At 40.1% G+C, this 27,506-nt stretch overlaps 2 protein-coding genes across 2 annotated transcripts in view; one reads left to right on the top strand and one right to left on the bottom strand.

The window, feature by feature from the left end:
- Positions 1-4,023: 4,023 nt before the first annotated feature.
- Positions 4,024-19,353, top strand: LOC124112426. The gene is made up of 3 exons (XM_046472523.2): positions 4,024-4,389; positions 16,866-17,057; positions 18,039-19,353. The coding sequence occupies exons 1-3, from the start codon at positions 4,131-4,133 to the stop codon at positions 18,278-18,280; spliced, it is 693 nt and encodes a 230-aa protein (XP_046328479.1). The 5' UTR covers positions 4,024-4,130; the 3' UTR covers positions 18,281-19,353.
- Positions 19,354-21,783: 2,430 nt separating this feature from the next.
- The window catches only part of LOC124112423 (adhesion G protein-coupled receptor L2-like), a 44,834-nt gene continuing 39,111 nt past the window's right edge, over positions 21,784-27,506 (bottom strand). The window contains exons 30-33 of the mRNA XM_048383853.1: positions 26,934-27,032; positions 26,574-26,654; positions 23,624-23,710; positions 21,784-22,418 (exon numbers count right to left, since the gene is read on the bottom strand). Of these exons, the coding sequence (XP_048239810.1) occupies positions 22,290-22,418; positions 23,624-23,710; positions 26,574-26,654; positions 26,934-27,032 (396 nt within the window). The 3' untranslated portion in view covers positions 21,784-22,289. The remainder of the gene's footprint in view (positions 22,419-23,623; positions 23,711-26,573; positions 26,655-26,933; positions 27,033-27,506) is intronic.

Raw genomic sequence — 27,506 nt, 5'->3', positions numbered from 1 at the left:
TTAAGCCGTTAGCTTGTCATGTCGGTTTGATTCCCGGTATACCTGTAGGCGCAAGGATTAAAGCCAATTCCCTGTTTTCAAAACTCTGAAATCGCTAAACGCTACCTAATATAAGCGCGCACTCTTTTGTACCTTTAATTAAGAATAGTTGTTTTGTTTCGTTGCATTGAAGTTAGTATATCGTCCGTTCAAAGGGACGAATAAGCACAAGCTGGCCATGGAGACACACGTGCATGCTAACTATGTTAACACGAATCCTTTGTTCCGACCAAATACACTGAGTATCTGACTATTGCTGAACACCTGGTCGCAAACGTCGTACCGATCCATTACTTCATTGTCCTTGCTTGCTGTATCGAGTGAGAGGGTGGATGTTGTACCGATCCATTACCCCATTGTCCGTGCTTGCTGTATCGAGTGAGAGGGTGGATGTTGTATACAACTATACAGTATATATGTGAACAAACTTACTACTTTTACTTGCATTACTGACGCTCGCTAAGAGGTAATTCGGTGCAACACAATACTTTCAGGATAATTAACTAGCGAAGCAATACGATACGACTATTGCAACAGCACCACTATCTACTATCGTTATGGTTACAACTACAACGGTAATGCCGCTTCGCGTCAAAATAAGTGAACCAAAGACGCCTTTCACAACCGAAACCAATGCAAAATTAATTAATGCAAAACGTTTAATTATCACGTCCAACATAACAATGAACGTCTTTAAGTCTTTTCAATTCCCACTTGTAACATACACGCGTATCTACAGTTACAATGGCGTATGTAACACACATGTGTATCTACAGTTATAATAACGTATGTAACATACACGTGTATCTACAGTTACAATAACGTATGTAACATACATGTGTATCTCCAGTTACAATGACGTATGTAACATACACGTGTATCTACAGTTACAATAACGTAAGTAACATACACGTGTATCTACAGTTACAATGGTGTATGTAACATACACGTGTATCTACAGTTACAATAACGTATGTAACATACATGTGTATCTACAGTTACAATAACGTAAGTAACATACACGTGTATCTACAGTTACTATGGCGTATGTAACATACACGTGTATCTACAGTTACACTAACGTATGTAACATACACATGTATCTACAGTTACAATAACGTATTTGACATACACGTGTATCTACAGTTACAATAACGTATGTAACATACACGTGTATCTACAGTTACAATAACGTATGTAACATACACGTGTATCTAGAGTTACAATAACGTATGTGACATACACGTGTATCTACAGTGACATTAACGTATGTAACATACACGTGTATCTTCAGTTACAATAACGTATGTAACATACACGTGTATCTACAGTTACAAAAACGTATATAACATACATGTGTATCTCCAGCTACAATGACGTATGTAACATACACGTGTATCTACAGTTACAATAACGTATGTAACATACACGTGTATCTACAGTGACAATAACGCATGTAACATACACGTGGATCTACAGTTACAATAACGTATGTAACATACACGTGTATCTACAGTGACAAAAACGTATGTCACATACACGTGTATCTACAGTAACAATGACGTATGTAACACACACGTGTATCTACAGTTACAATGGCGTATGTAACATACACATGTGTATCTACAGTTACAAAAACGTATGTTACATACAAGTGTATCTACAGTTACAATAACGTATGTAACATACACGTGTATCTACAGTTACAATAACGTATGTAACATACACGTGTATCTACAGTTACAATAACGTATGTAACATACACATGTTTCTACAGTTACAATAACGTATGTGACATACATGTGTATCTACAGTGACAATAACACATGTAACATACACGTGTATCTACAGTTACAATAACGTATGTAACATACACATGTGTATCTACAGTGACAAAAACGTATGTCACATACACGTGTATCTACAGTAACAATGACGTATGTAACATACACGTGTATCTACAGTTACAATGGCGTATGTAACACACATGTGTATCTACAGTTACAATAACGTATGTAACATACACGTGTATCTACAGTTACAATGGCGTATGTAACACACATGTGTATCTACAGTTACAATAACGTATGTAACATACAAGTGTATCTACAGTTACAATAACGTATGTAACATACACGTGTATCTACAGTTACAATGACGTATGTAACATACACGTGTATCTACAGTTACAATAACGTATGTAACATACACGTGTATCTACAGTTACAATAACGTATGTAACATACAAGTGTATCTACAGTTACAATGACGTATGTAACATACATGTGTATCTACAGTTACAATAACGTATGTAACATTCACGTGTATCTACAGTTACAATAACGTATGTAACATACACGTGTATCTACAGTTACAATAACGTATGTAACATACACGTGTATCTACAGTTACAATAACGTATGTAACATTCACGTGTATCTACAGTTACGATAACGTATGTAACATACACGTGTATCTACAGTTACAATAACGTATGTAACATACACGTGTATCTACAGTTACAATAACGTATGTAACATACACGTGTATCTACAGTTACAATAACGTATGTAACATTCACGTGTATCTACAGTTACAATGACGTATGTAACATACACGTGTATCTACAGTTACAATAACGTATGTAACATACACGTGTATCTACAGTTACAATAACGTATGTAACATACACGTGTATCTACAGTTACAATAACGTATGTAACATTCACGTGTATCTACAGTTACAATAACGTATGTAACATACATGTGTATCTACAGTTACAATGACGTATGTAACATTCACGTGTCTCTACAGTTACAATGACGTATGTAACATACATGTGTATCTACAGTTACAATGGCGTATGTAACATACATGTGTATCTACAGTTACAATAACGTATGTAACATTCACGTGTATCTACAGTTACAATGACGTGTGTAACACACACGTGTATCTACAGTTACAATGGCGTATGTAACATACATGTGTATCTACAGTTACGATAACGTATGTAACATACACGTGTATCTACAGTTACAATAACGTATGTAACATTCACGTGTATCTACAGTTACGATAACGTATGTAACATACATGTGTATCTACAGTTACAATGACGTATGTCACATACACGTGTATCTACAGTAACAATGACGTATGTAACATACACGTGTATCTACAGTTACAATGGCGTATGTAACACACATGTGTATCTACAGTTACAATAACGTATGTAACATACAAGTGTAACATTCAAGATTGTGAACACAAATGCAGCAAAAAATTACTCTGCTTCAGTGAAGACTTCACATAACAAAGCCTTATCTCTATTGTGTCCGCAATAAATTAGATTTCCCAGGAGAGTCTGGTTAATCTGCATCTTGATGAAAGACAACTGTTTCAAGTAAACATGAAAAGATATTATGCTTTTGTTATGCGAAAAAGTTCATGATTACACCAGAACAACCCAGTTTCTATTATGCGGGTGTATATTCGTCAAGATAAGGTAGGAAGAAAACTATGTAAGTATGTTTCGTTATTTTGAGGTTATTTCCTAAAACAGTTTGTGGTTAATAAAACCAACAATTATTAAACAACACGATATAGTATATTTGAAATCAAACACAATAGTTTCATTTGTTTATATTTCTCACCCTAAGGTAGGCTTGTCGCTGAGAAATAATATGTATTCGTGTGACCTTTAACGCATAATACTGTGATAACATATTGTTTGAACCGTGAATTGTAATATGGCAACGACGTAAAGCCACCAAAATCAACATAATTATATCAAAATTTACATTTAATGAAAAATCATGAAAACCTGAAACCATTCATCATGGCTTCACTCAACAATTTGTCACGGAATAATCCAATACAATCCCACTGGGACAGGCGTGGTAGCTAATTTACGATCAATCGCTAGGCAATACTCCAATTGTTATAAGTCTCTTATATATCTGAGCAAGCAGGTGCGCGAATTGTAGATGTCATGTTCATCGTGGATGCTTTGTGTTGAGCAAGGTACTTAGTGTGGAGTGCTTACCGTTGTTTCCAATACGTGTTAGTTACAGCACCTGAACTTGGCATGACGAGTGTATCTTTTGCTCTGTCTGTCGTGTTTTCTGGGATGTTACAACCTGGTTTGGATTCAAGTTCCGCTTCGTCACAGACAGATTGCATTGTGCAGTGTTTTTACAACGAATATTGTAATTCTGTGTTCTATGATTCTGGGACATTCCTATGCCACTTTGGCAGAGACAATTACGACAGTCCGACGTCTACGATGACCGCGGAAGCGTCTGTGGTGTATGTTATCGTCAAATCTGGAAATTTTAAGGTTGTTGGTAAGTTTGATACAAGATAGATATGGAACATTTGACACAAAACTGAAACATTTATTATGAAGGTACAAACATTCACTAAATATGCACTTGATACTTCTTATGTACAAGAACGCCAACGTCCAGTGGATAGAGCGTCTGTCCGGAGAGCGGAAAATCGGGAGTTCGATCCCCTGTCTAGCCACATCATACCAAAAGACGTTAAAAGGTGGTACTTGTTGTTATCCTGCCTGGTGCTCGGTATTGGTCGGTTAGGATTCAATGTACTGTGTCTGAGTGAGGTATTCATGCTAAACTGCGGCATGGTATCTCAGTAGGATAGTATTTAAAACCGGCATTATCCCGAACAAGTAAAAGCAGCCACACGCACGCACGCACACACACAAACACACACAAACACACACACACACACACACACACACACACACACACACACACACACACACACACACACACGAAAATGCACGTTGCTATATAATCTTGAACGCAACATTGAACCCAATTTCACCTCACCTCATACCGTAGGTAGAAAATACAAATTTTGCTTTTCACATCGAATGATCTATATATGCACTAAATATTATCATCAAATCTTGTTAATGTAAGGATGTTTGAAAGTGGTAAAGATAGAAATGAGACATTTGACCATTAAAAAACTAAAACATTATGGAGGTACAAACATTCCCTGAAGCCTTACTCAATATGAGATAAATCATACAAATAAACTAAGGGGTAAAAGAAAGAATACCAGGCTTGTTTTTTATGCTATTGAAAATTTAAAGAACTACTATTAAATTTGATTTTGTCTATTCAACCATCACTTATTCCTGCAACAGTGTGTAAAAAGTAATCTTGGACTGGGTAGTTGTGTGTAAAATAAATTGGTTCAATGAAGACTGGGGTAAGAAATGGGTGACGTGAAATTCTCCTTCTGGGCGGACGCTCTACCACTAGACCACGGAGGCGGTCCGGGGTGAGAAATGAATTTGCAACCACGTGATCTCTACCCATGTTTGAAATGTGTGCCGAAAAAAGCAAATGTATTGATTTTCAGATAAGATTTCTAAGATAACCATTTGGCATTTGTGTATTATTGTTTTTTTTGGTTCTTTTAAAAAGATTATGGGAATATCACGCCGTCAACGCATGGCCGGTCGATGCAATACTCTTTGTACATAAACAATGTGTACTACGACGCTACAGTGTAATTTGAAATGAAGGTACATAAAAAGTTTGATAAAAACATGTAGACATCAGTTTGTAAAATATTCCTCCTGTTACAATGATGTCATTAAATATTCTTTTTGACAGGAATATTTGATTTTTGATCATCTTGCATTGTGTCTCTTGTCTTGTACAAATCTACATGTATATGTATCATGTATATGTACTTACCTATACCTATGCAGTGGTTTGATAAGTACCACTTTGACACTGGTTTTCACAGTTGAAGTATGTACATGTACTTGGTTAAAACACATACGTGTCTGGAGGGATGTCCTGCTTAGTGCAGCCCCACAGTTAACGTTGATAACACACATGCAGTGCATTTGTCCTACAAAGCTGATTATTTTATAGGCATTTCAATAAACACATATGCTTCCATTCCAATGTTATTTAAATGAAAATCAACTATTAAATAGGTCTTTCTTTGTGAAAACTATAAATGTACAGACACATTTTGCACGAACTGTACAGTGTATTACAATCAGAAAGACGGCGAGTTTAGACAGCTTAATGTGTTATGTACATCAATCGTCGTCAGTGCATCCAAATAGCTTCCTGCACATTTCCATACCCCTTTCACTGTGTACCAACGATCAATGTTGACATACCTGCCTGTATCATGATATGTTGTGCGCATGCAAATGCATCGTTGAAGATGTTCCATATTTTGCCCTGTACCAAGTTTCAACTTTGTAGACCACAATCCCACAAGACAAACTTAAGGCAATATTTCATTCTTGGTCCATGGGGCTTGTATTACAAAGCGTGGAGACCACAGATATATACTGAACAACAAAAGTTCCTGTGACATTGAATAAGATTTAATGCAAAGTTGTTTTTAACCAAATCTGAAACAATTTCGGTTTGCAACAGATAAAGACTCCTGTAAGTGTTCAAATGGTTTAATTTGCCATACTGACTTCAGAAAATGCGTGATTTCATAAAAAACAACATAAACAGGCCAAAATGTCAATTTACAAATCAATAGCGTGTGTGTCCACCTCTGGTTGCCATGCAAGCAACACATCTTCGTCTCATGGAATGGACCAGGCGTCGCACAAAGTCCTGTGGGATATCTGTCTATATCTGCTGGAGCATGTTTCGAAGTTCCTGGAGTGTCTGTGGAACACGTGGTTGACTTCGAAGGCGCCGATCCATCTCATCCCACATGTGCTTGATTGGTGAGAGATCAGGGGAGCGAGCCGGCCAGGGGATGATATTCATGTTTGTTTTGTTGAAGAGAATCCTGAACAAGTCGAGCAATATGAGGCCGGGCGTTGTCTTGTTGAAAAGTAATGCCTGGGCCATGACGACGCAAAAACGGTAGAACAACAGGGTCGATGATCTCGTCGCGGTAGCGCTGTCCATTGAGATTTCCCTCTACCACTTTCAAACGGGTCCTCTGTCTTGCTATAATCCCACTCCATACCATAACGCTGCCGCCCCTGAACCGACCTTCTTCCATGTCACAATGATTGACGTAACGTTCACCTCGACGTCGGTACACTCGAATCCGTCCATCGCTGTGGCTGAGGTGAAAACGAGACTCGTCAGTGAATAGAACTTATCCCCATTGCATGGCCGTTGTCTGCACCACCGTGCTTGACGATGGTTTCCTGTCAAATGGGACGTCTGGCGGGTCTTCTGGCGACAATCCCTGCAAATCTGAGGCGACGACGTACGGTTTGTGAAGATATTCGTCGAAGGCCAGGGATGCTTCTTGCAGTCACTGTTGCTGATTTCGTAGGTGTGTTCTTCGAATCCAGTTGTCTTGTCGATTATTGGTTACGCGTGGCCTGCCACTCCGAGGATGGTCTCTGACTGCATTCGTCTGTTGCCAACGTTCCCATAAACACCAAATGGTGTTTCTGTGGACGTTAAATCTTGCAACATCACGTTGACTCGCTCCTGCTTCGAGCATACTAATGGCTCGCAGATGCTCATTTTCGGACAGGCGTGGCTTTTTGTAATGTTGAATAATTGCGTAATTTTGTTGTTTTTCTGAGTGGTTGTTGTCAGCACGATGCTAAACAATGCATCCCGTTAACGCACATGTTTTTATACCCATTCTTAGGTTGTGAAATGAGGTTCACTCCCAAAACTTCTACATGCCAAAACGTCTACATGCCAAAACATCTACAGAGAGTTGTCATGGCTGATTGAGCTTACCTATTGTTATAATGGTATAGTCTTCTTGTAATTACAAGTTGTCGGGCTGAGAGTAGTTTGAACCTTAAATTGGGTTTACTCAATTTATTGTGGATTAACACTATAGTATATAACTAGAGTCCATCATGATGACAATTTATCACTATGGCTGGTATCAGGAATGTGGAGTATGTCATGTCACAGAAGGGTACTGTGCAGGTATTCCTAGGATGGCTATCGTTATAACAAGAATGTCGTCAGACAGACATGCATTCACTGGAAGTGCGTAGACTCCACTTGTAAGGGTAGATGCACCAGTGTAGGTGACTTCATCAGAAATGTCTCTGATCACACTCATCCACCTGAAGACAGCAGTAGAGTAAGATTCATCAGTACCATGAGGAAGAGGGCCAGAGAGGAAACCACGTCGATGCGTACCCTGTACAACGATGAGGTAGCTACAGAAGACCAGCCACAGCTGCTGCCATCGTTCCCATCCATGAGCAGTGCCTATGTACCGACACAGGCGGAAGAACATCCCAGCACTCCCACAGACAAGAGCTGAAGTCCAACTTGAAGGAAACTGGACTGAAACAACAGACAGCCGCCCATTCCTGCTTTTCACTGATTGAGATGCCAACAAGATTGTTGTATTTTCTACCCATGACCAACTCCAAGCTTTGCAGTCTGCAGACACTGTATACATGGACGAAACATTTACATCTTGCCCAGATCTGTGGAACCAGGTATACATGATACATGCAAGAAGTGGTTCCTGTATGTACCCACTTGTCTTCGCCCTCCTGCTTGACAGACAGACCACAACTTACACCAGACTGTTAAGCCGACTCAAAACAGAAGTCCAACAGAGATTCAACCGTCCCCTCGCTCCTGCCACTGTCCAGACGGATTTTGAGAAGGCTGCCATTCGTGCCGTCAACACAGAGTTCCCGAATGCCGACATCAAAGGTTGTTTTTTTCATTATTGTCAGGCGATCTGGCGGAAGACACAGGATCTTGGATTAGCAGTACAGTACAAGGAAGATCCTGCAGTTCAACAATGGATCAGAAGAGCTGCTGGACTTGCCCTCCTGCCCTTGCTTGATGTCCAGGACACCTGGTTGGATGCTATGCTGGCAACTCCACCAGTTCCGAGAGCTGAAGACTTCAATGACTATATGGTCATCAACTGGGTTGACGATGATGCCCGAATATCTACCGATTTGTAGAAGTGATTAAGAAGATTGAGTGTGCAGACAGGAGAAAAATCGCAGTTAGACTTTGGTGCCGCCCCACCCAGCAGGAAACGAGTTTACAGAGAGACTGAAAATCGCCTGAGACGTCTTAAGGACATGTTGACTCAAGGACAGAAAACCCCTATCGAGTTTCTTGATGCTGTTGGTCATCTTCTCAAACTTGGTTAAGAGACTTGAAATATAGTAATTTTAGTGCTGTATGTGACAGAGTGAGGCCAGTTGTGACATTAAATTAGTGTGTGTACTATTTATTCATACCAGTACTTACATTAAATTAGTAAGTAGTCTAGTGCAAAAAGTGTGTGTACTATTTATTTATACCAGTGCTATATGAGTAAATTGTCTTCATTGTCTTCAAATTGTTTTGTTGTATGTTGTACACTTAATTAATTGGACTGTTCCAATCAATGCCCAACAGGTAATAGCCAGGAGATTAGTGGTGCAGTGGACCATAAACTTTGTTGTTTTAAGCCGTAGAAGTTTTGGGAGGACACCGTGAAATGCATGGGGCTTGCATACAAGTCAAGTTTTGCATGGAATGCATGCTTTTCTGTAGCAGTTGCGTTTTTGTGACTTGATTCCATACATGTACTACAATATTGAAAACAAAACTTTACTTGTTTGAAAAATACACTAATATATTGGTGTCACAGGAACTTTTGTTGTTGAGTATAGTTACGCATCTATATTCAGAGGTTCAGATCAATTTGTCCAAAATGAAACCAAATTCCATCCGAAGATTACGAAGAAAATAATGTGTGAAATGCTGGACTTCCTTATTGATAACATCTATATTACATTTGGGGGTAAGACATTATAGGCAAGAAGTAGGCAATCCCATGGGCACCAATATAGCTTCCCCTTCTTGCGGATCTGTTTCTTGATGCATATGAATCGGAATTTCTGCTCGGATTGGCAAAGTCAAAACAAGGTAATTCGGCCAAAAAAATTAACTTCGGCTTGAGGTATATCGATGATGTTATGTCGTTCAGTAACAGTCAAATAGCCAATTCCCTTCCCAAATACTCTCTACAAGACTGTAAAACAAGAGGGATGACTCCAAGTTTCCAATAGTCAACTTTCCCCTCATGTCGCGCAATATTCCAATAGCACCAGCCTTTGGTGTTTAGATTTCACCTTTTGTGACTCTTGCTTAGAAGTTTTTGATCAAGATTACAACATTCAAGGCTTCCATAAAACTTTCGAAAAGTATTATGGTGGACATGTGGAGGGCATTTCCAAATTTGACGCATCAGTCACAAAAAATACACTCTTCAAAAAAAGAAACGCATAGGTGTTTTGAGAATTGCAATTAGATTTTTTTCCAGCAATCGTCATAAAGACAATTCTTATGTTTGATTCCCGTTAATCATGTCCTTTTTATTGTGCATTGCGCGCAAACACATCTCAAAATGTTTTTTGTAAACGTTTATCAGTAAAAATGCAAAGGATGCACGGAAATTGCTTTCAGAAAAAGTTTTCAGCACAATGCACGTGCAAAATGTTGGAAACAAGAGTAGAGACACTGACTATTAAAGACCGTACAAAATTCATCAGTTCATCACGAACGGAGATTTCTGACGTGAACGGAGATCGAAAAATGCCAAGATTCACTGCAGCTGACCGAAATATCGCCATCGGACGTTTGGAAGGAGGGGAGTCCAAGTCTGCCGTTGCAAAACACTTCAACGTTCACCAAAACACCATATCTCGACTATGGGATCGATATACCCGCACTAATTCGACTCAAGATGATCCCAGAAGTGGAAGACCAAGCGTGACCACCCCTGCTCAGGATCGATACATCCGGTTGCATCACCTTCGGAATCGATTTGCTACAGCAACGGACACTGCAGAACAAGTGCCTGGTATGCGAAGAATTTCCGACCAAACCATCAGAAATCGTCTGAGGGAAGTGGGAATTCAAGCGAGACGACCAAAAATTGGACGTGTCCGGTGCTGCAACAGAGTACAGGCATGGGATCTCAGGAACTGGCGACGCGTTTGGTTCAGCGATGAGTCACGTTTTCTTCTTCAACGACGGGATGGAAGACAACGTGTATACCGACGTCGACATACACGTTTTGCGCCGAACTGGACCGATTTGGTGGAGGGAGAGTCATGGTGTGGGGAGCCATATCCTACACGGCTAGATCACAGTTAGTGGTTGTCCAGGGCAATCTTACAGCAAACCGATATATAGACCAAATTCTGCGTTCTCACCTCCTCCCAACTCTGGACCGCCAGAGGGAGCTATTCCAACATGACAACGCTCGGCCCAATACAGCACGTGCAACAGTTAATTTCTTTGTTAATGAGGACATCAATGCATTGAGGCAGAATACGCTCACCTTTTTGCGAACACCTGGTATCATCACTATTTGATAGTGAATCATAAATACATGCTCATGATATTGTCGGAGTTTTGTCCCTTTTATTTATGATACCAGGGACAGGTTATTATATTCAGTTGCTTATGTTACATGACATGTTTCACATATTGTCTATTTAGCTCTATACAATGGTCGGATAAATAATCTCTGTGTTTTTCTCTAGATGTTAAACAGCACATTCAAGTTATGTTTTCGTGAATGTGTGGGGTGGTAGTTGAAGTATTAGTTTGCAATTGTCAGGCTAAAACTGGGCTTGATGTCCCATATGAGTACTGTGTGACCTTTGATCTGGTGCATCTGCATGAACACTTATCCTGTCGATAGATTGATGGAATATTAAATGATGCGGCGTATATCCATATCGTTACTCAGAAACAAAAAAAACAGCATGACACTTTATTCTATAATTTGAAGTCATTTTAAAGTTTCAAGGAGTAATGTATGAAATTAGACCATGAATAATGAAACATAGTCGCCATGTGGGATGTACATGTGAAACTTGTCTTCCAACGGTTTAAGCCCACATCATCTAATTTCTAAACTAATCTATTCCAAGATTATCTATAAATGAGTAAATCTGATCCCAGATGATCTAAAGTATGAGTTCACTGAGGAGTATCGACACAGTGGAAGAGTTCACAGGAGACTAACAGAATGCTAATAAAGAAAATGCTTATTGTTCCTCAGCTTAATCAGCCTAAGTTGTAAATGGGAGATAATCCTATCATAAAAGCTTTGAAATTGTTATTGTTGTACGTGTATATATTATATAATAAGCTATCAAATAAAGTTTGTTATTGTTAATAACCTACGGACCTTGGTCTCTAGCACGTAATGGTTGACAAGGGATTGGCAAAAACACTAAGACTTTATCGTCAGGACTGAAATTCTCTCTTGAGTCTTTTTATCATTTTGTAAGGGATTATTTCAAGTTATCCTCATTGTAAAAGCCTTGACCGCAAATTATGCCATACGAAATGGGTTAGAATTTTCATGTGCCAAACTCAAAACCTGCTTGCGATACGAATTTGGAACAACAATTTGATGGAAAACCGTCCATTCATGTCAGCCTAATTTCAGCAACTCTGATTATACATGACCTTGTATACATTTAAATTGACTTAATCCAATATGATGAAATTTTTAACTTGGGAGGGGTGGTTCGTACGACGTACGATCTGTTGTCTACAGATGATGGGTGGCGCCTTAGATGTCGCCTAAAACTGTCTGATACTGGCTTCCACAGCAGATACACTAATTATGATATTTTTTCATTTTCCGAGTTACAATTTATTTGTCTTGTATAGTCTTGTATTGTCGCAAGCTATAAATGTTAATATCTAACCCTAGATTACATTTTAAATTACGTTACACTATTTTTTTCAACAATGTAACGAAATAACCGTCAAACTAGAAGTATGAGACTCATTACTTAAGCCGCTTTTACGACTTCATCCAATGCTTACTAATGATTTCATAATAAGAACATGAAATGGATAGGTCAACAGGGCTTCAGCCGAATTAAATACATGCATGTTGATTTTTTCTTGAGCCACGTGGAGCCTTATAATTATGTATTTAAAGATAATTTCCAACAAGAACATTATTTTGTATTTGTGAACACTGCTAGCGTATTCAGGCACTGTCCATTTAAGATTGGAGAGGGAGGGAGGAGTGGGGGGGGGGGGGGGGGGGGGGGGACTTATGAGCCCATTGTTTGTTTATTAAGCTTTCAAGCATTTTCGGAAACAGATGACGAGCCATGATGTACCAAGTTGATCCTTGATGAGTTACGATGAGGCATATTGTACCAATATGTTCCTTGATGAGTGAGCTTTTAACAGTATTCCAGTTATATCACGGCGTGTCAACTTAATGTGGGAGGAAAGCCCGAAGTGATGCAGGTCTCAAACGTTTACCACTTCGGTGAAACCCTTGAGCACGGGTATGGTGCTGACAAACTTAGAAACATAATCGGGGCGAACCGGGATTCGAACCCACAATCACAGGTTTCTGGCATGCCCAAGGGACGCATCTCTGCTCAGCTAATCGCGGCGCCTTAGACGCCTGGGCCACCCGTGCCCCCGGAAGTCACATTAACTTTCATTCCATCTCAAAAAGGTCAACCCCTGAACGTGAGTATCTCTCGCAATAACCGGGACAATGACATCACGTCTGGCTTCAGTCCACATTAAACAGCCAGGCAGCCATAGAACCGAATGCCGAATGTTTTTTATACACATAGTCCATTTCTACATGACATTGTATACACTGTATATGACTTATGTTTGCGGCCATATTTCTCTGATAACCGTGCCAGTCATGATCTCAGGTATCCATGTTAGATTTAAATGACATCAAATTAGAACAACGCATTTCTGCATCAATGCTAAACTGCTTATTGATGTGCATCACTGTATGTGACAACGTGAGTAACTTGGCTGACGCTACGCTTTCTACTTCCACGGCAAGACCTTGTCAGACCATAGCAAAGAACTAAAGATATAATTGGAACGTTAGTTCGCTGTAGATGAGCGTTTGTTCTTGACATGTCTAAGGACCAAGTCTCTTTTGTTGTTTCTTGTTTTATACTAATTCAAGTCGTTACTGAATGAAGCGAATAGGGATGCAGTGAACCGAAAAGGGATGCAATTCACCGAAAGGGGATGCTTGCAACAGAATTCCGTATTCACAAGGAGTAATGTTACCTGTGTTAACGGAAGCATAACTCCTTCTGTTTTCTTTCAAACGGAATAATGTATCGCATGCAGTATTTAAATGTGATCAGGAGTCATGTGAACATAATATAACACGGTCTCGACACGTAACGCGAGACAAAGGTTATCCAGGTAACTTGCCTGAACAAACTGTCAGTCGGCGTGTCCCTCAGGTATGCTGGTTAGCATTTGGTTTTATTGCATCTTCGCAGGAGTCTCCTTGGGATTAGCTTCAACACTGGCCACCATGACCAGATACTGTTAAACTCAATCCAAAAGCATATATGGTGTATGAATGAACTTATGCCTAATGACATACACAAACAAGCTGGATGGTGCCTGAATTCCTTCATGGTTATCCATCTATCCATACTCTGTATAAATAGAAATTGTTAATGCAAGAAAATAACCATCCTAGATTTTCTGCCGAAACAGATAGCATTTGGTGTCAAGGGCAAATAGCTGTGGACATTATATGAATGGGCCACTGACGATCAGTGATGACACCAGGTGTTCGCGAAAAGGGTAAGCATGTCCTTCCCTAGCGGTAGCACCCGTCATTCATACAATTTATTTTTACTTTTATTGCCTGACGCAGCACAGAAGTACTCCTGCAATGCGCAGCCAGCCTGTAAACAAACCAGACAATCAAGTGATCGATGAACCAGAAAATCCAGTGACACGAGCGTATCATTACTGCTTTTGTTGAAACTAATAAAAACGGTATTGTTAATTTTGAATTACGTCTTCTCTGTGCAAGTACAGAGATTTTGCTGCTTACAAGTAAAGAAAAACGTTAAGAAATATATTCCTTTTGCAACACAGAGGGGCGCGGTTTAAAAGTTTCGGCCCAAACATTTTTTTTGTAGTTGACTCAACATACATAAATACTCCTTTCCTTATGACGAAACTCTGGGACTTCAGTCCACTAGCAGAAACATGGACCCAGTTCAAGTAAATATAAATTGTCACTGCAAGAAAATAACCAGGTCTGTTTTATGACGAAACAGATTCAACTTGGCATAAGGGGTAAATAGCTGTGGACATTGAAGGCGTTGTACCAGTTAGTCTTCTTAGAAGAGACGAGGTTCATTTCAAGTATGCCTAGATTGATAAGTAAGCAAAGGAAATGTAAGGGAGTATATTCCTATCGTTATATCACACTCAAAGAAAGCATTAAACCATAAACACAAACAGGTAATCAATTAGAGATGCGACCATTCGTTCAATAAGCGTATGAATCTATATTTAATTTGTGTAACTACTAGAATAATCTATACTCAAGAGTGTACCTTTATAGACTACTGTTACAGTGTAAGCTATCGGTTGAATACCCAAGGGGAGGGTGACGTTAAATAACAGACAACATCGTATAATATCTTTAAAATAAATGGATGTTTGTAATACGCTTTAGGCCACCCGTTGTAGAGCGCTGGTACTATTACTACCACGGTCAATGGATCAGTGTGCACTCGATTCTCTTTCTCAGTTCCCCGGGGAGTATACAACCCAAGCTGCCTGTGAGGCGCTAGAAGGTTAACCGTCATCATCTCACTCGCTGGGTGAGGTATATTTCGAACAAGGTCACTTGCCTGAAGAGACACCACATGTGCTACATGTGTTTCAGCGTGGGGCCGGGCCGAAGCCCTAGAAACTCTTCAGACATTCAAGCACGGTCACCCATCCAACCACTCTTCCTGACGTCCGTTGCTTAACTCGCCTGATATGTGACCTGTGCCACCATGTAAATAGGACATATGTCACAGATCTGAGTACCCGGCGCCTCTCCTGTAGTGGATCTTACGCTGACATCATCTACCTCTGAGCATGCATGCCAAGAAAACATTTCACTGAAAAGTTGATCCGAATAAAATATACAAATTACACTAAAAAAACTATTGACGTTCATCGTACATTTTAGGTAACCGATGATTTATGCATTTACCTACTTCCTGCACAAGGATTATGTAACGCTATTGAACATCTATTAGGAATCTCTCGTCGTTGCCCAGGGAAAAGTCGACCTGTTGCATTTGATGTTAATTTATAGTTATCATAATGCATACAGACGCGCGTCTGTTCCGTCTAGAATTGTCTGAATGGTTCTTGGCAGCGCAAGTATACTGATTACAGCTTTGTATTAATACATTCAAATCGACTTTGTGTGGTTGATTTTAAATCCAAAGAACACTTCCTGGCCTATGTTCAACTTCCCACTAAAATGTCGGTGCGTGTTTCCGGTTTAGCCGTGATCATATATATCCCAGTTTATATTGTATAGTCACCAGAGAAGCTCGTGGGTGAAGCGCTCATTAAAAATACAACCGGAAAGATAATTCTTACCAGCTGAGGTAATCTGATTTGTTAATTAACAGCTGCCTATATCCAGTTCCAGTAATATATGGGGGAGTGGGTGCACGGGAGGGGGTGAGGGTCAGTCTCTGATTGTGGGTTTGAATCCCAGTTCGCCCCGATTATGTTTCTAGGTTCGTCAGCACCATCCCCGTGCTCGTGGGTTTCACCAAAGTCGTAAACGTGTTAGACCAGCATCACTTCGGGCTTTCCTCCCACCTCCAGCGACACGCCGTGATACTTGACAACTGTTAAAAGCGGCGTTAAACCCAACCCACTCACTCAAGTAATACATCGAATTCTTAAATCTAAACATCTAATTTAAGTTCGGTTTAACGTTACCGTGAACAGTGTTCATGCACTCAAGATCGTTTGTTCTCATTTAGGTCCACAGTCGGAGTGTCCGCTTGACAAAGGTTTCGCCTACGATAGCGCCGCAGACATCTGCTATAAGGTTCTGGAGACATTGACCACGGCCGATAGTCACCGAACAACATGTCAGGCCATGGGCGGACAACTCATGGCAGTCACTTCCGCCGCTCGGGACACCTTCCTGACAGGCCAGGCTACCGTCTACAGTATGTTGTGTGCAGCTTACTATTTTAACATTTTATTATTTATGAAATTTGTGCAAATTTGTAAATTCAAAATTTCAATATTTTAAGATTGATCATAAGAGCTTATGATTCGACAAAAATATTGTTGTTTTTAAAGAATAATTTGTTCAAGTAGATACTTTGGAAAAATGTTTGTGGACTGTTTGAAAACAATTTGTTTTTAAACGCGTTAAAAAAAATATAATGGTACAACTCTTCTTTTCACAGAAGACGTTTTAAAACAGCGACTATCTCTTGGATATTCTGGGGTGGGAGTGGGGCTGGGATTTTATCGTAAAAAAGTGGCCCCAGAAAATAAGACTTCAGACTGTTGAAAAAAAGAAAGAAAATGGTCTGCCACAAACATTGGATTGTTGTTACGTGTTTTTTACAACAACAAAAATATTTACGGTCATATGAAGTCTTTTTATGCCGTTAGAAATTGAGAGAACATGGAATCAAGACACTTTGTTTTAAACAGCAACATTCTTTGACACGACGTTTCAGAGCTACTTCTTGCTCGTTCATCGGGTGAATGCATAGTATGTACATAGAGTTGATATGTATAGTCATGACATGTTTACACAACACAAGGTTGGACGAATGTACAAAGATAGCAATATAATGACAAAACATAGGTTTAATTTACAAAGAAAATAACATAATGACGAAGTTTTTAATAGGAAAGGATTAATTAAGTACACTGAAGGTGTAGTGATGAAAAGGACCTGGCTTTTGTGACACAAGCAGTAAGGCAACCTAGATGTCTACTGTGGTTGATGATCATCAATTCACCTGATGAAGGAGCAGGAGGTAGCTCTGAAACGTCGTGACAAAGAAGCTGCTACCCATAAAAAGTGCCATGTATTCAGTTAGGGTCATAGTTTTATTTTTTAAAATATCCGGTTTTGCTGTTTTAGCTGAAAAAATACATGCAAAAAACCTGTGTTTTTCTACTCCCAGATGATGGATTCTTCTTCGGAGCCAGGTATGATGGGAGCCAGTGGACATGGGAGACGGGAGCCCCGTATGGAGCCTACCTGAACTGGGAAACGGGGTACCCGGATGACACTAAACCGTGTGGCCGGAAGAACAAAGGCACACCGCTATGGAGGTCGTTCGCGTGTGATAAAGGCTTGTTGTACAGTGTGTGTGAATTTGTCACGGGATACTCACAGGCACAACTAACAACATGCATTCCCTAGAGAGTACAGACTTGATCACAGGGGAAGATGTAAAGGAAAACATGTACCCACTGATTAGCCATCCTCTATATCTGCAGGGTAACTTTTACTAACCCTGGTTCTCTACCGATCTCAAATTACCCGCCCTTGATTTTCATTACCTAATTTGATTTGCCACGCTACTAAGTCTAATGCACCAATAAAAATTCGAGTTAGAAACCAGCCTCAGTGTTTGGTAACAACATGGCGGTAAGTCCCATTGATTATGACAGAGGTTGCGAGAAAGTCTACATTGAAAAACTGACTGAAACGCAAACACAAAATCCTGAAAAATCATTTTTTATGGAAAGGATGTCTTCATGTCCATTAAAACTGACGGTGTGTGTTTTATTTTAAGATATTTGTGATTTTGTTTGCCCTACTATACAACGGAGTATCTGTCTTACATATGAGGCAATTTGATAATCTTTTCTTCTACGTAATGTATGCACTTAACCATAGATAAGAGTTATGTATGAGCATGCGCATGACATTTAACAAATTTCCTTATCAGAACACCAGGTGTTTTACACTTGTAGTCTTTAACAGAATTGTTGAAACAGTTGTTTTATTGTGAATGTCAACAGTTTTCATCCCAGTGTAGTCTGTATACATATACTGACACACTTTTAATGATGAGAGGGTAAATAAAACTTGATCGATGAAGTATCTCCTCTGGCCCATTACTCTAGATACCAGGAACTTAGTAAAGTTTGAACGTGACATTCAACATAACAGATTAAATTCAGATCTACGTGTTTAGTTTTCTAACGTGGCGGGGGCGGTGCGGTAGCGTAGTGGTTCATTCGTCACGACGAAGGCAGGGGTTCGATTAATCATTAATCATTAATCGCACGTATCCCCTGAACATTCGGTCATATGAACGTATGCAAATGTCGAAAAAGTATTACACTGGATCTATTAACCATTATTGGTACTACATTGTCCAGTTCGAACCGAAGGACATTGACCGATACCATAATCACATGCCTTCATGCATGCCCGAGATAACATACATGTGAAACGTTGATATAATGTGCCTCCCAACCCCCAACCCAGCCAACAACAACACACACACACACACACACACACACACACACACACACACACACACAGGATACTGACTCCAAGCCGACCAGTCCTTGTTTTTGCCCCTTAATGCCTAGTGCCAGGCAGGGTAGCAACAAGTAAAATCTTTAATCGTTTAACGTCGTTTGGTATAACTCGGCTTTGTCCACCACTAGACCACGAAGGCGGTCCTCAAATGCGACCAGAGACAATGCGAGAATATATTTCTATTCTTATAAAAAGTTATAATAAGACACACTGAATACTGTAGCTTTACGGTTCGCTATGTGCGTGGTAACAAGATAGCTCATGTACAATAGATCAAAGTCGTTTCCTTGCCTCGCTTCAGAGTGTTTTATCGTAAGTACAGGTAAGCTTCAGTGCAATCCTGATCTCTTCTATAACTTTAGTAGCTCCAGTGATGACATTATTCTCATCGCATGAAGTTGCTGATGGGAGGAATATCTCTTGGGACGATTGATCGCTTGTTACAAGCACCCAACCACTATGTATACAATCGAAGATAGTTTTTTTGCCAAATGCTGCAAAATTGCTAATCATTTCCTAATGGGACGTTGTCATACTTTTTACATTGTCACGTGTATTTAACCGTGTACGGAGTATGGGGTTCAGTGTTTCATACGGCATGAAAAATATACTAGAAAAATAGAACTAACACAACGAAGCTGATTAATTCTAATGGTCGATCATTCGTACCTGCAAACAAACAATTATTGATTCTCTAAGTCCATTATCCATCCCCCCACACCACCCACCCACCCACCCCACCCCCTAAAAAAAAGAAATCATGCTTAATCACAAATTACAAATGACACACTAGAAGAGCACAGTACTGATTAATACTCCATCACGCACATTGCTTCTCAACACCAAGATTCCTGATACACCATCGAAGGGGGGGGTATCGATTGGCCGAGACCAAGACATGACTTAGCCAAGCGACGAGAGTGTCACACTACTTCTCATTAACGTTAAGACCATTGATTCAAACAGCGACATACATGTAGGTTTTAAAACTGATTGTTTGTACATTGGTGTCCGTTCGTGTTGAGCATTCGTCTCCAACATGCACGAATCTCTTTTAATCTTTCACACTTCTCGTTGAACTCTGGTCCAAAATGGTATTCCCAAAGGGTTTTGTCAACATTGATTATAACGTTAAATATGGGAACCCTTTCCCGAGACACTGAACACTCTTGTCTACTGCTATCTCTCTAAGTTCCACTCATCCACAAGAACAAAACATATCAATCATGAAAGTTGAATGACGTGAAAGTCCCACAACAAGAGTCCCCCGTCTCGTTATTTAATGCTTCAGGACCGTTATTCCCGAGGTATTTCGAGTTTGTTCCAAGATTGTTGTAATGACTTCCAGTTACATCGTACAACATGTTGTAAAATTGTTTTAATTAACTAACGTCATTGTCGTGTGAAATTAGTGTCCTCATTTGAGTGATGCGTTTCTTTTCTTGCAAGTGCATATAGTGTACAGTTCGCTATCTCTCGGGAGAAATAAATACGTCAGCCTGTCTCATCAGAGTATGTGTGTTGCTGTGGCAGGTCCGCTAACTTAGTTGATTGCCTGCCATCGTATCCGGACGGCGTGGATCGTTGCAATATCAACCACTGCTTTGGCTCGATTATATACAGTCCGACGTGATAAAAATAGAATATTGCTGACAGCGGCGTAAATAAATTCACGCAATTGGAGATGACGTTGTCATGACTACACGTGTCACAACCATCACGATGTACACAGAAGTACACACATTGAATTAATGGCTAAAGGCTCAGCTCGACAACACTGAAGACACCGGTTTGATCCCAGCGTGTGAGTGCAACGTGTGTGGGGAGGTTTTGGTGTCCCCCACCGTTATAGTTTTGTATACGGACGAAAACGACAGCCCGAAAAAGGGCGTGGAAGTTGGAATTGATAGACGATGCTTTAGAACGAACAAAGTCTACTTCCTTTACAATGTGATAAAGAAAACATCCCAACACGTAGTCTCCAGTATGTCTCGGCGACCGGCTTATACTCGTGTTTAGACCAGTGACTGAAGGCACGAGCTCCCTATTGGGAAGCATGACACGCGTTACAGAGCCGAACCATGCTATCAGTATTTAAGACGTTTCAAAACACTGTAAAAAATGGGGGCCATAGGGTAGCCTAGTGTTAAAGCGTTCGCTCGTCGAAGACCCGGGCTCGATTCCCGACCTGGGTACAATGTGTGAAACCCATTTCTGGTGTCTCCCGCCGTGATATTGCTGGAATATTGCTAAAAGCGGCGTAAAACCATACTCACTCACTCACTCACTCCAACACTGTTTCCCTACTTTGATCCGGGACAATGCCATGACAGTAATTATACAATCGAATTTAAACAGGCATTCCATTATTTTCGTTTTTCAAGATCTTTATTCACCTTAATGATGTATCAGCAACTGACCCTCATGAAACGAGACACAGAGGGGTACCATCATCAACCACGCATGTCGTAGTAGGCACGTTTCATATTTGAATAGCAGCTACAGTACTGCACAAATCCAGTCTCCGACTAGTCTAATAACCTTATTCCACTGAAAGCAGCGCAGTAGTATTCGGAATCAGGGACCAGTCAAATTACATGTAATCGGATACATGAACTGGGTTCTGTGTTGAAAGAAATAAGTGTACAATAATATATTGGTTGGGTACACAAGCGATTGGAACATCGCCAACAGCTTTTTTCAAATAAACATCCATATATGAATGGTTCGTGATGCTGTAGTTTGTTACAACACCAATGTTCTGTTTTGAGGATCTATATTCACATCACCTCTGTACAAATATACATGCGATAGGTGCTGAATTCAATTGACAGTGATCTGTACATGTTGTATACAATCGGTGCATTGCTCAGGTCTATGAATATTGTGATGTCACGTTACGTCCTCCGCCAAAAGTAGACGATATCTGGAACGTTTTAGCCCGTTGTATTGCGTCATACGCTGACCTCCATCTCCCTCGAGCAGTGAGAGGCTTCCCCATTTCCTGAAATAAACAGAATGCGAATGATTTATTTCTCGTAAAACCCTCCCACGCCGGATGATGATAAGATTAAAAATACCAATGCACGTGGACATGTGTAGACGCTGTAGTTATGCAATTCAAAGATCAATATATCACGTATTGCTTATCATGTAGAATAACAAATATCTAAAACCTAAAGCGTACCAGTCTATGCCTCGTGGGCATGTTCTAAGCGTACACAAACACACAGTCACTAAATGTCAATATCGCTGCAAATAATGGGTCTTTTGTTGGGATCTAAAGTTGGTTCATGAAGGTACGCATCTCAGACGTAGGGTGGGGGGAGAGTTCAATGACACAGTGGCTGCATGCTTGGAAGATCTGACACCAAAGGTGTTCAAGGATAATACTTCACAACAGATTTGCCCAACTGTAACAGTGGTAGTGAAACTTGTCTCAGGGTGAAGCGGAGATACAAGATATACATTATCGATCTAAAGGGCAAGTAAACTCAACATAGCCAATTTGCAGATATTAATACATTAGAGCATACTTAATCATAATGCTTGACAAACATTAATTTGAAAAAAACTGATATTGCGTCAAACAAACGATGAAAATGACAGACGAAATCCCCTCCGAAAATATCCAGCACTGATTCCCGTAACTGGGTTTTAAAAGGGTTCTCGGTGTTTGACGCGTTCCGCAATTTCCAAAATCAAGACGCGTTGTCTGCCTGCTTCCGCTGAGGATGTTTTACTACACTGCGGCTTATTTTCTGTCTGCACATCCATTTGATTACCTTATCTAAGAGTTCACCTTATGCCTTATTAGTAACCACACTGAAGATGCCTTCCCTGACAGACATTCATTGTGTGAAATAGGGCCGAGGGCAGCGGCTGGTTTATTACCCAAACAGAATGTTTGTTAACCGATTGTTAATTGTTCACAATGGCAAGATCAAAGGTCGTTTCACACGTTCAATAATGTATGCAATGTTGTAATTTTGTAGGGTATGTATGTATGTATGTATGTATGTATGTATGTATGTATGTATGTATGTGTATGTATGTATGTATGTATGTATGTACGTACGTACGTACGTACGGACGGACGGACGGACGGACGGACGCACGCACGCTAGCACGAACGCGCGCACGCACGCACGCACGCATGTGTATAGATATATGTCTTAACGTTGTTTTTTGAGAGACTCCAATACCTACCTCCGTTACAGTTTTGCGCCTGTCTTTAAAGGCGCTCATCACATTATACATCTGATCGATTGGCTTCCTGCGAATCCTTAGCGCCCGCTGAAATATAAATTGGGTACAGATATTAAAACCTGGGTGGCCGAGTGGTCAGTGCTACATCTCGCTGCGCATCAGTGAGAGTGAATTTGATTTTGCGCCGCTTTGAATAGTATTTCAGTTATGTCAGTCAAGGCGTGTCAGCTCAATGTGGGAGGAAAGTGATGCTGGTCTCAGACATGTATCACTTGGGTGAAACCGACGATCATAGCATTCTGGAGTACCAAAGGGAAGAAACTCTGTAGAGAGAATTGCGGCGCCTTAGACGACTGGGCAACCGGTGCCCCCACAGGGATCCAGCCGTCTCAAAGAGAAACATTTAAACTCAACAATATACAAAATCTAAAAAGAAAAGAAAATGCAACAACTATTTAAATTAGGTCTATGCTTAATAAATCATTGAAACATTTCAACGCTGAAGTCAGGGTGGATAATATCTAAGGAAGTTCACATCAGTAAGCCCACCCTACCTTCTTGGCTACATGCCTTTTCAAAATACCAGCGTGAGATTGAGTGAAGGATTCATGTAACAAACACGCAGGACAGTACAATATTCCTTCGAATAAGTTGTTGAAAAGTCTTTGTGTCAGTATGTTGTACATGTGACGTGTGTACATGTTTCGTGTGTACGTGTTACGTGTGTACATGTTACGTGAGTACATGTTACGTATGTGTACATGTTACGTGTGTACATGTTACGTGTGTACGTGCTACGTGTGTACATGCTTCGTGTGTACGTGCTACGTGTGTACATGTTACGTGTGTACGTGCCATGTGTGTACATGTTACGTGTGTACGTGCTATGTGTGTACATGTTTCGTGTGTGTACGTGTTACGTGTGTGTACATGTTTCGTGTGTACGTGTTACATGTATACATGTTTCGTGTGTGTACATGGTACGTGTGTACGTGCTACGTACGTGCATGTTTCGTCTGTTCGTGCATGTTCGTGCATGTTTCGTTTCATGTGTGTACATGTTACGTGTGCAAATGTGTCGTGTATGTACATGTTTCGTGTGTGTACATGTTACGAGTGTACGTGCTACGTGTGTACATGTTTCGTGTGTGTACATGTTACATGTGTACGTGCTACGTATGTACATGTTTCGTGTGAATACATGTTACGTCTGTACGTGCAACGTGTGTACATGTTTCGTGTGTGTACATGTTACGTGTGTACATGTTTCGTGTGTGTACATGTTTCGTGTATGTACATGTTACGCATGTACATGTTTCGTGTATGTAAATGATTCGTGTGTGTACATGTAACGTGTGTACATGTTTCGTGTGTGTACATGTTACGTATGTACATGTTTCGTGTGTGTACATTTTACGTGTGTACATGCTTCGTGTGTGTACATGTTACGTGTGTACATGTTTCGTGTGTGTATATTTTACATGTTTACATGTTACGTGTGTCATGTTAAGTGTGTGTACATGTTACGTGTGTACATGTTACGTATGTACATGTTTCGTGTGTGTACATGTTACGTGCGTACATGTTTTGTGTATGTACATGTTACGTGTCTACATGTTACGTGTCTACATGTCTCGTGTGTGTACATGTTACGTGTGTACATGTTACGTATGTACATGTTTCGTATGTGTACATGTTACGTGTGTACGTGTGACGTGTGTACATGTTTCGTGTGTGTACATGTTAGGTGTCTACATGTCTCGTGTGTGTACATGTTACGTGTGTACGTGTTACGTATGTATATTTTTCGTATGTGTACATATTACGTGCGTACGTGTTACGTGTGTACATGTTACGTGTGTACATGTTTCGTGTGTACGTGTTACGTGTGTACATGTTACGTGAGTACATGTTACGTATGTACATGTTTCGTGTATGTACATGTTACGTGTGTACATGTTTTGTGTATGTACATGTTACGTGTCTACATGTTACGTGTGTACGTGTTACGTATGTACATTTTTCGTATGTGTACATATTACGTGCGTACGTGTTACGTGTGTACATGTTACGTGTGTACATGTTACATGTGTACCTGTTACGTGTGTACGTGTTACGTGTGATCATGTTACGTGTGTACATGTTACGTATGTACATGTTTCGTGTGTGTACATGTTACGTGTGTACGTGTTACGTGTATACATGTTTCGTATGTGTACATGCTACGTGTGTACGTGTTACGTGTGTACATGTTACGTGTGTACATGTTTCGTGTGTACGTGTTACGTGTGTACATGTTACGTGAGTACATGTTACGTGTGTACATGTTTTGTGTATGTACATGTTACGTGTCTACATGTTACGTGTGTCAACATGTCTCGTGTGTGTACGTGTTACGTGTATACATGTTTCGTATGTGTACATGTTACGTGCGTACATGAATGAATGAATGAATGAATGAATGAACGTATGTACATGTATGTACGTGTATGTACATGTTTCGTGTATGTACATGTTACGTGTGTACATGTTTTGTGTATGTACATGTTACGTGTCTACATGTTACGTGTCAACATGTCTCGTATGTGTACATGTTACGTGTGTACGTGTTACGTGTGTACGTGTTACGTCCGCAAAAAGGGAAATCTTTTGGCCAAGGTTACACTTTGTCTTTCAGGATCTTGGAATGAGTTGAAATCTTTAAAACACTTTACAATACAAAGAGATTAGCATTCGTTGACCTAGTTTACCACCCTTTGTATACAGATAGATTATTGCACCCCAACACTCTGCGAAGTATAGGAGAGGGGTTGCCATGAAAAACACTGTATTTTATCCAGTTTCATACCTTTTTTTAATGATTACATAATAAAAACACACAATACCAGCACAAAACTTAGATATTGTTTCTCCTTTGAGGACAAGTCCGCCGCAGGCCTTAATTGATTACCTCAATATCACTTTCCGGGACTTCCTCCATGTTGGGATGGTGGTGTATTCGTCGCCTTCCTTCGCCCGGATCCGGAGATGACTGGACACAATGGGAAACGGCATTTAGACAAACACGGCCGGGGCTTTGAAAGTCATCGTTGAAAAATTCAACCAGTTTCAAATAACCATCAACATAAATAACTGACCATGGGCAATGAGAGATCGTTAATATCGTTCTTGTGTTATGTTTATACAGCTTTATAAAGAACTACAGATAACGATAGTTGGGTTTTAATGCGCCTTTCTCGGTGTAGTTTGGCTTCATGTTATAGGGACATGTTTTAAATTCAGTTCACGTCACAAGAAGGAAAGTGGTTACCTCAAAGTCTTCCTGGAAACCAATCACTTCTGCATAGTCAACAGAAAATGAAACCCGTGGCCGTTTCCTCGTGTTATCAGTGAAACCAATATTCACATGCTAGAAAAAATGAAACCTTGGACTATATACAATGTCATAATGTTAGTTTACTGTTATGTATGTAATATTATGAAAAAAAATATATTCAAATAATAAAAATTCAACGCAAATAGTTCAGTTTCTTGTTCCAGAATTGCGTTCCCTGGGTGTTCGGCGTAAGTGTTTGTGGGTTCAAAGCTCAGCTTTATCCTGTTACTGATCCTTCTTTGAAAGGAACCCATCTTTGGTTTTACAGAATTCGGAAACTTCACCCTTGTCACACCTTGTCACACTTGTCTCATTTTGATAACTAGTGCAATCAGTACTAGTTTGTAGCACCTCTGTTCTCACTTACTTTAAGTGTCAACATTTCATCGAGAACCTCAATAATACTGACGATAATTAGGAACATGACAGTCATTCCTTGGGGAAGTTCTTGAGTTTGTCGTAACCGTTTACTTCGGGCTCGTTTTCTGTGACGTAGATACGAATATG

This window comes from Haliotis rufescens, unplaced genomic scaffold (genome assembly GCF_023055435.1).
Source record: "Haliotis rufescens isolate VD_foot unplaced genomic scaffold, xgHalRufe1.0.p SCAF_5, whole genome shotgun sequence".
NCBI classification, from domain to species: Eukaryota; Metazoa; Mollusca; class Gastropoda; order Lepetellida; family Haliotidae; genus Haliotis; species Haliotis rufescens.
This window is presented reverse-complemented; position numbering and strand designations above follow the sequence as displayed.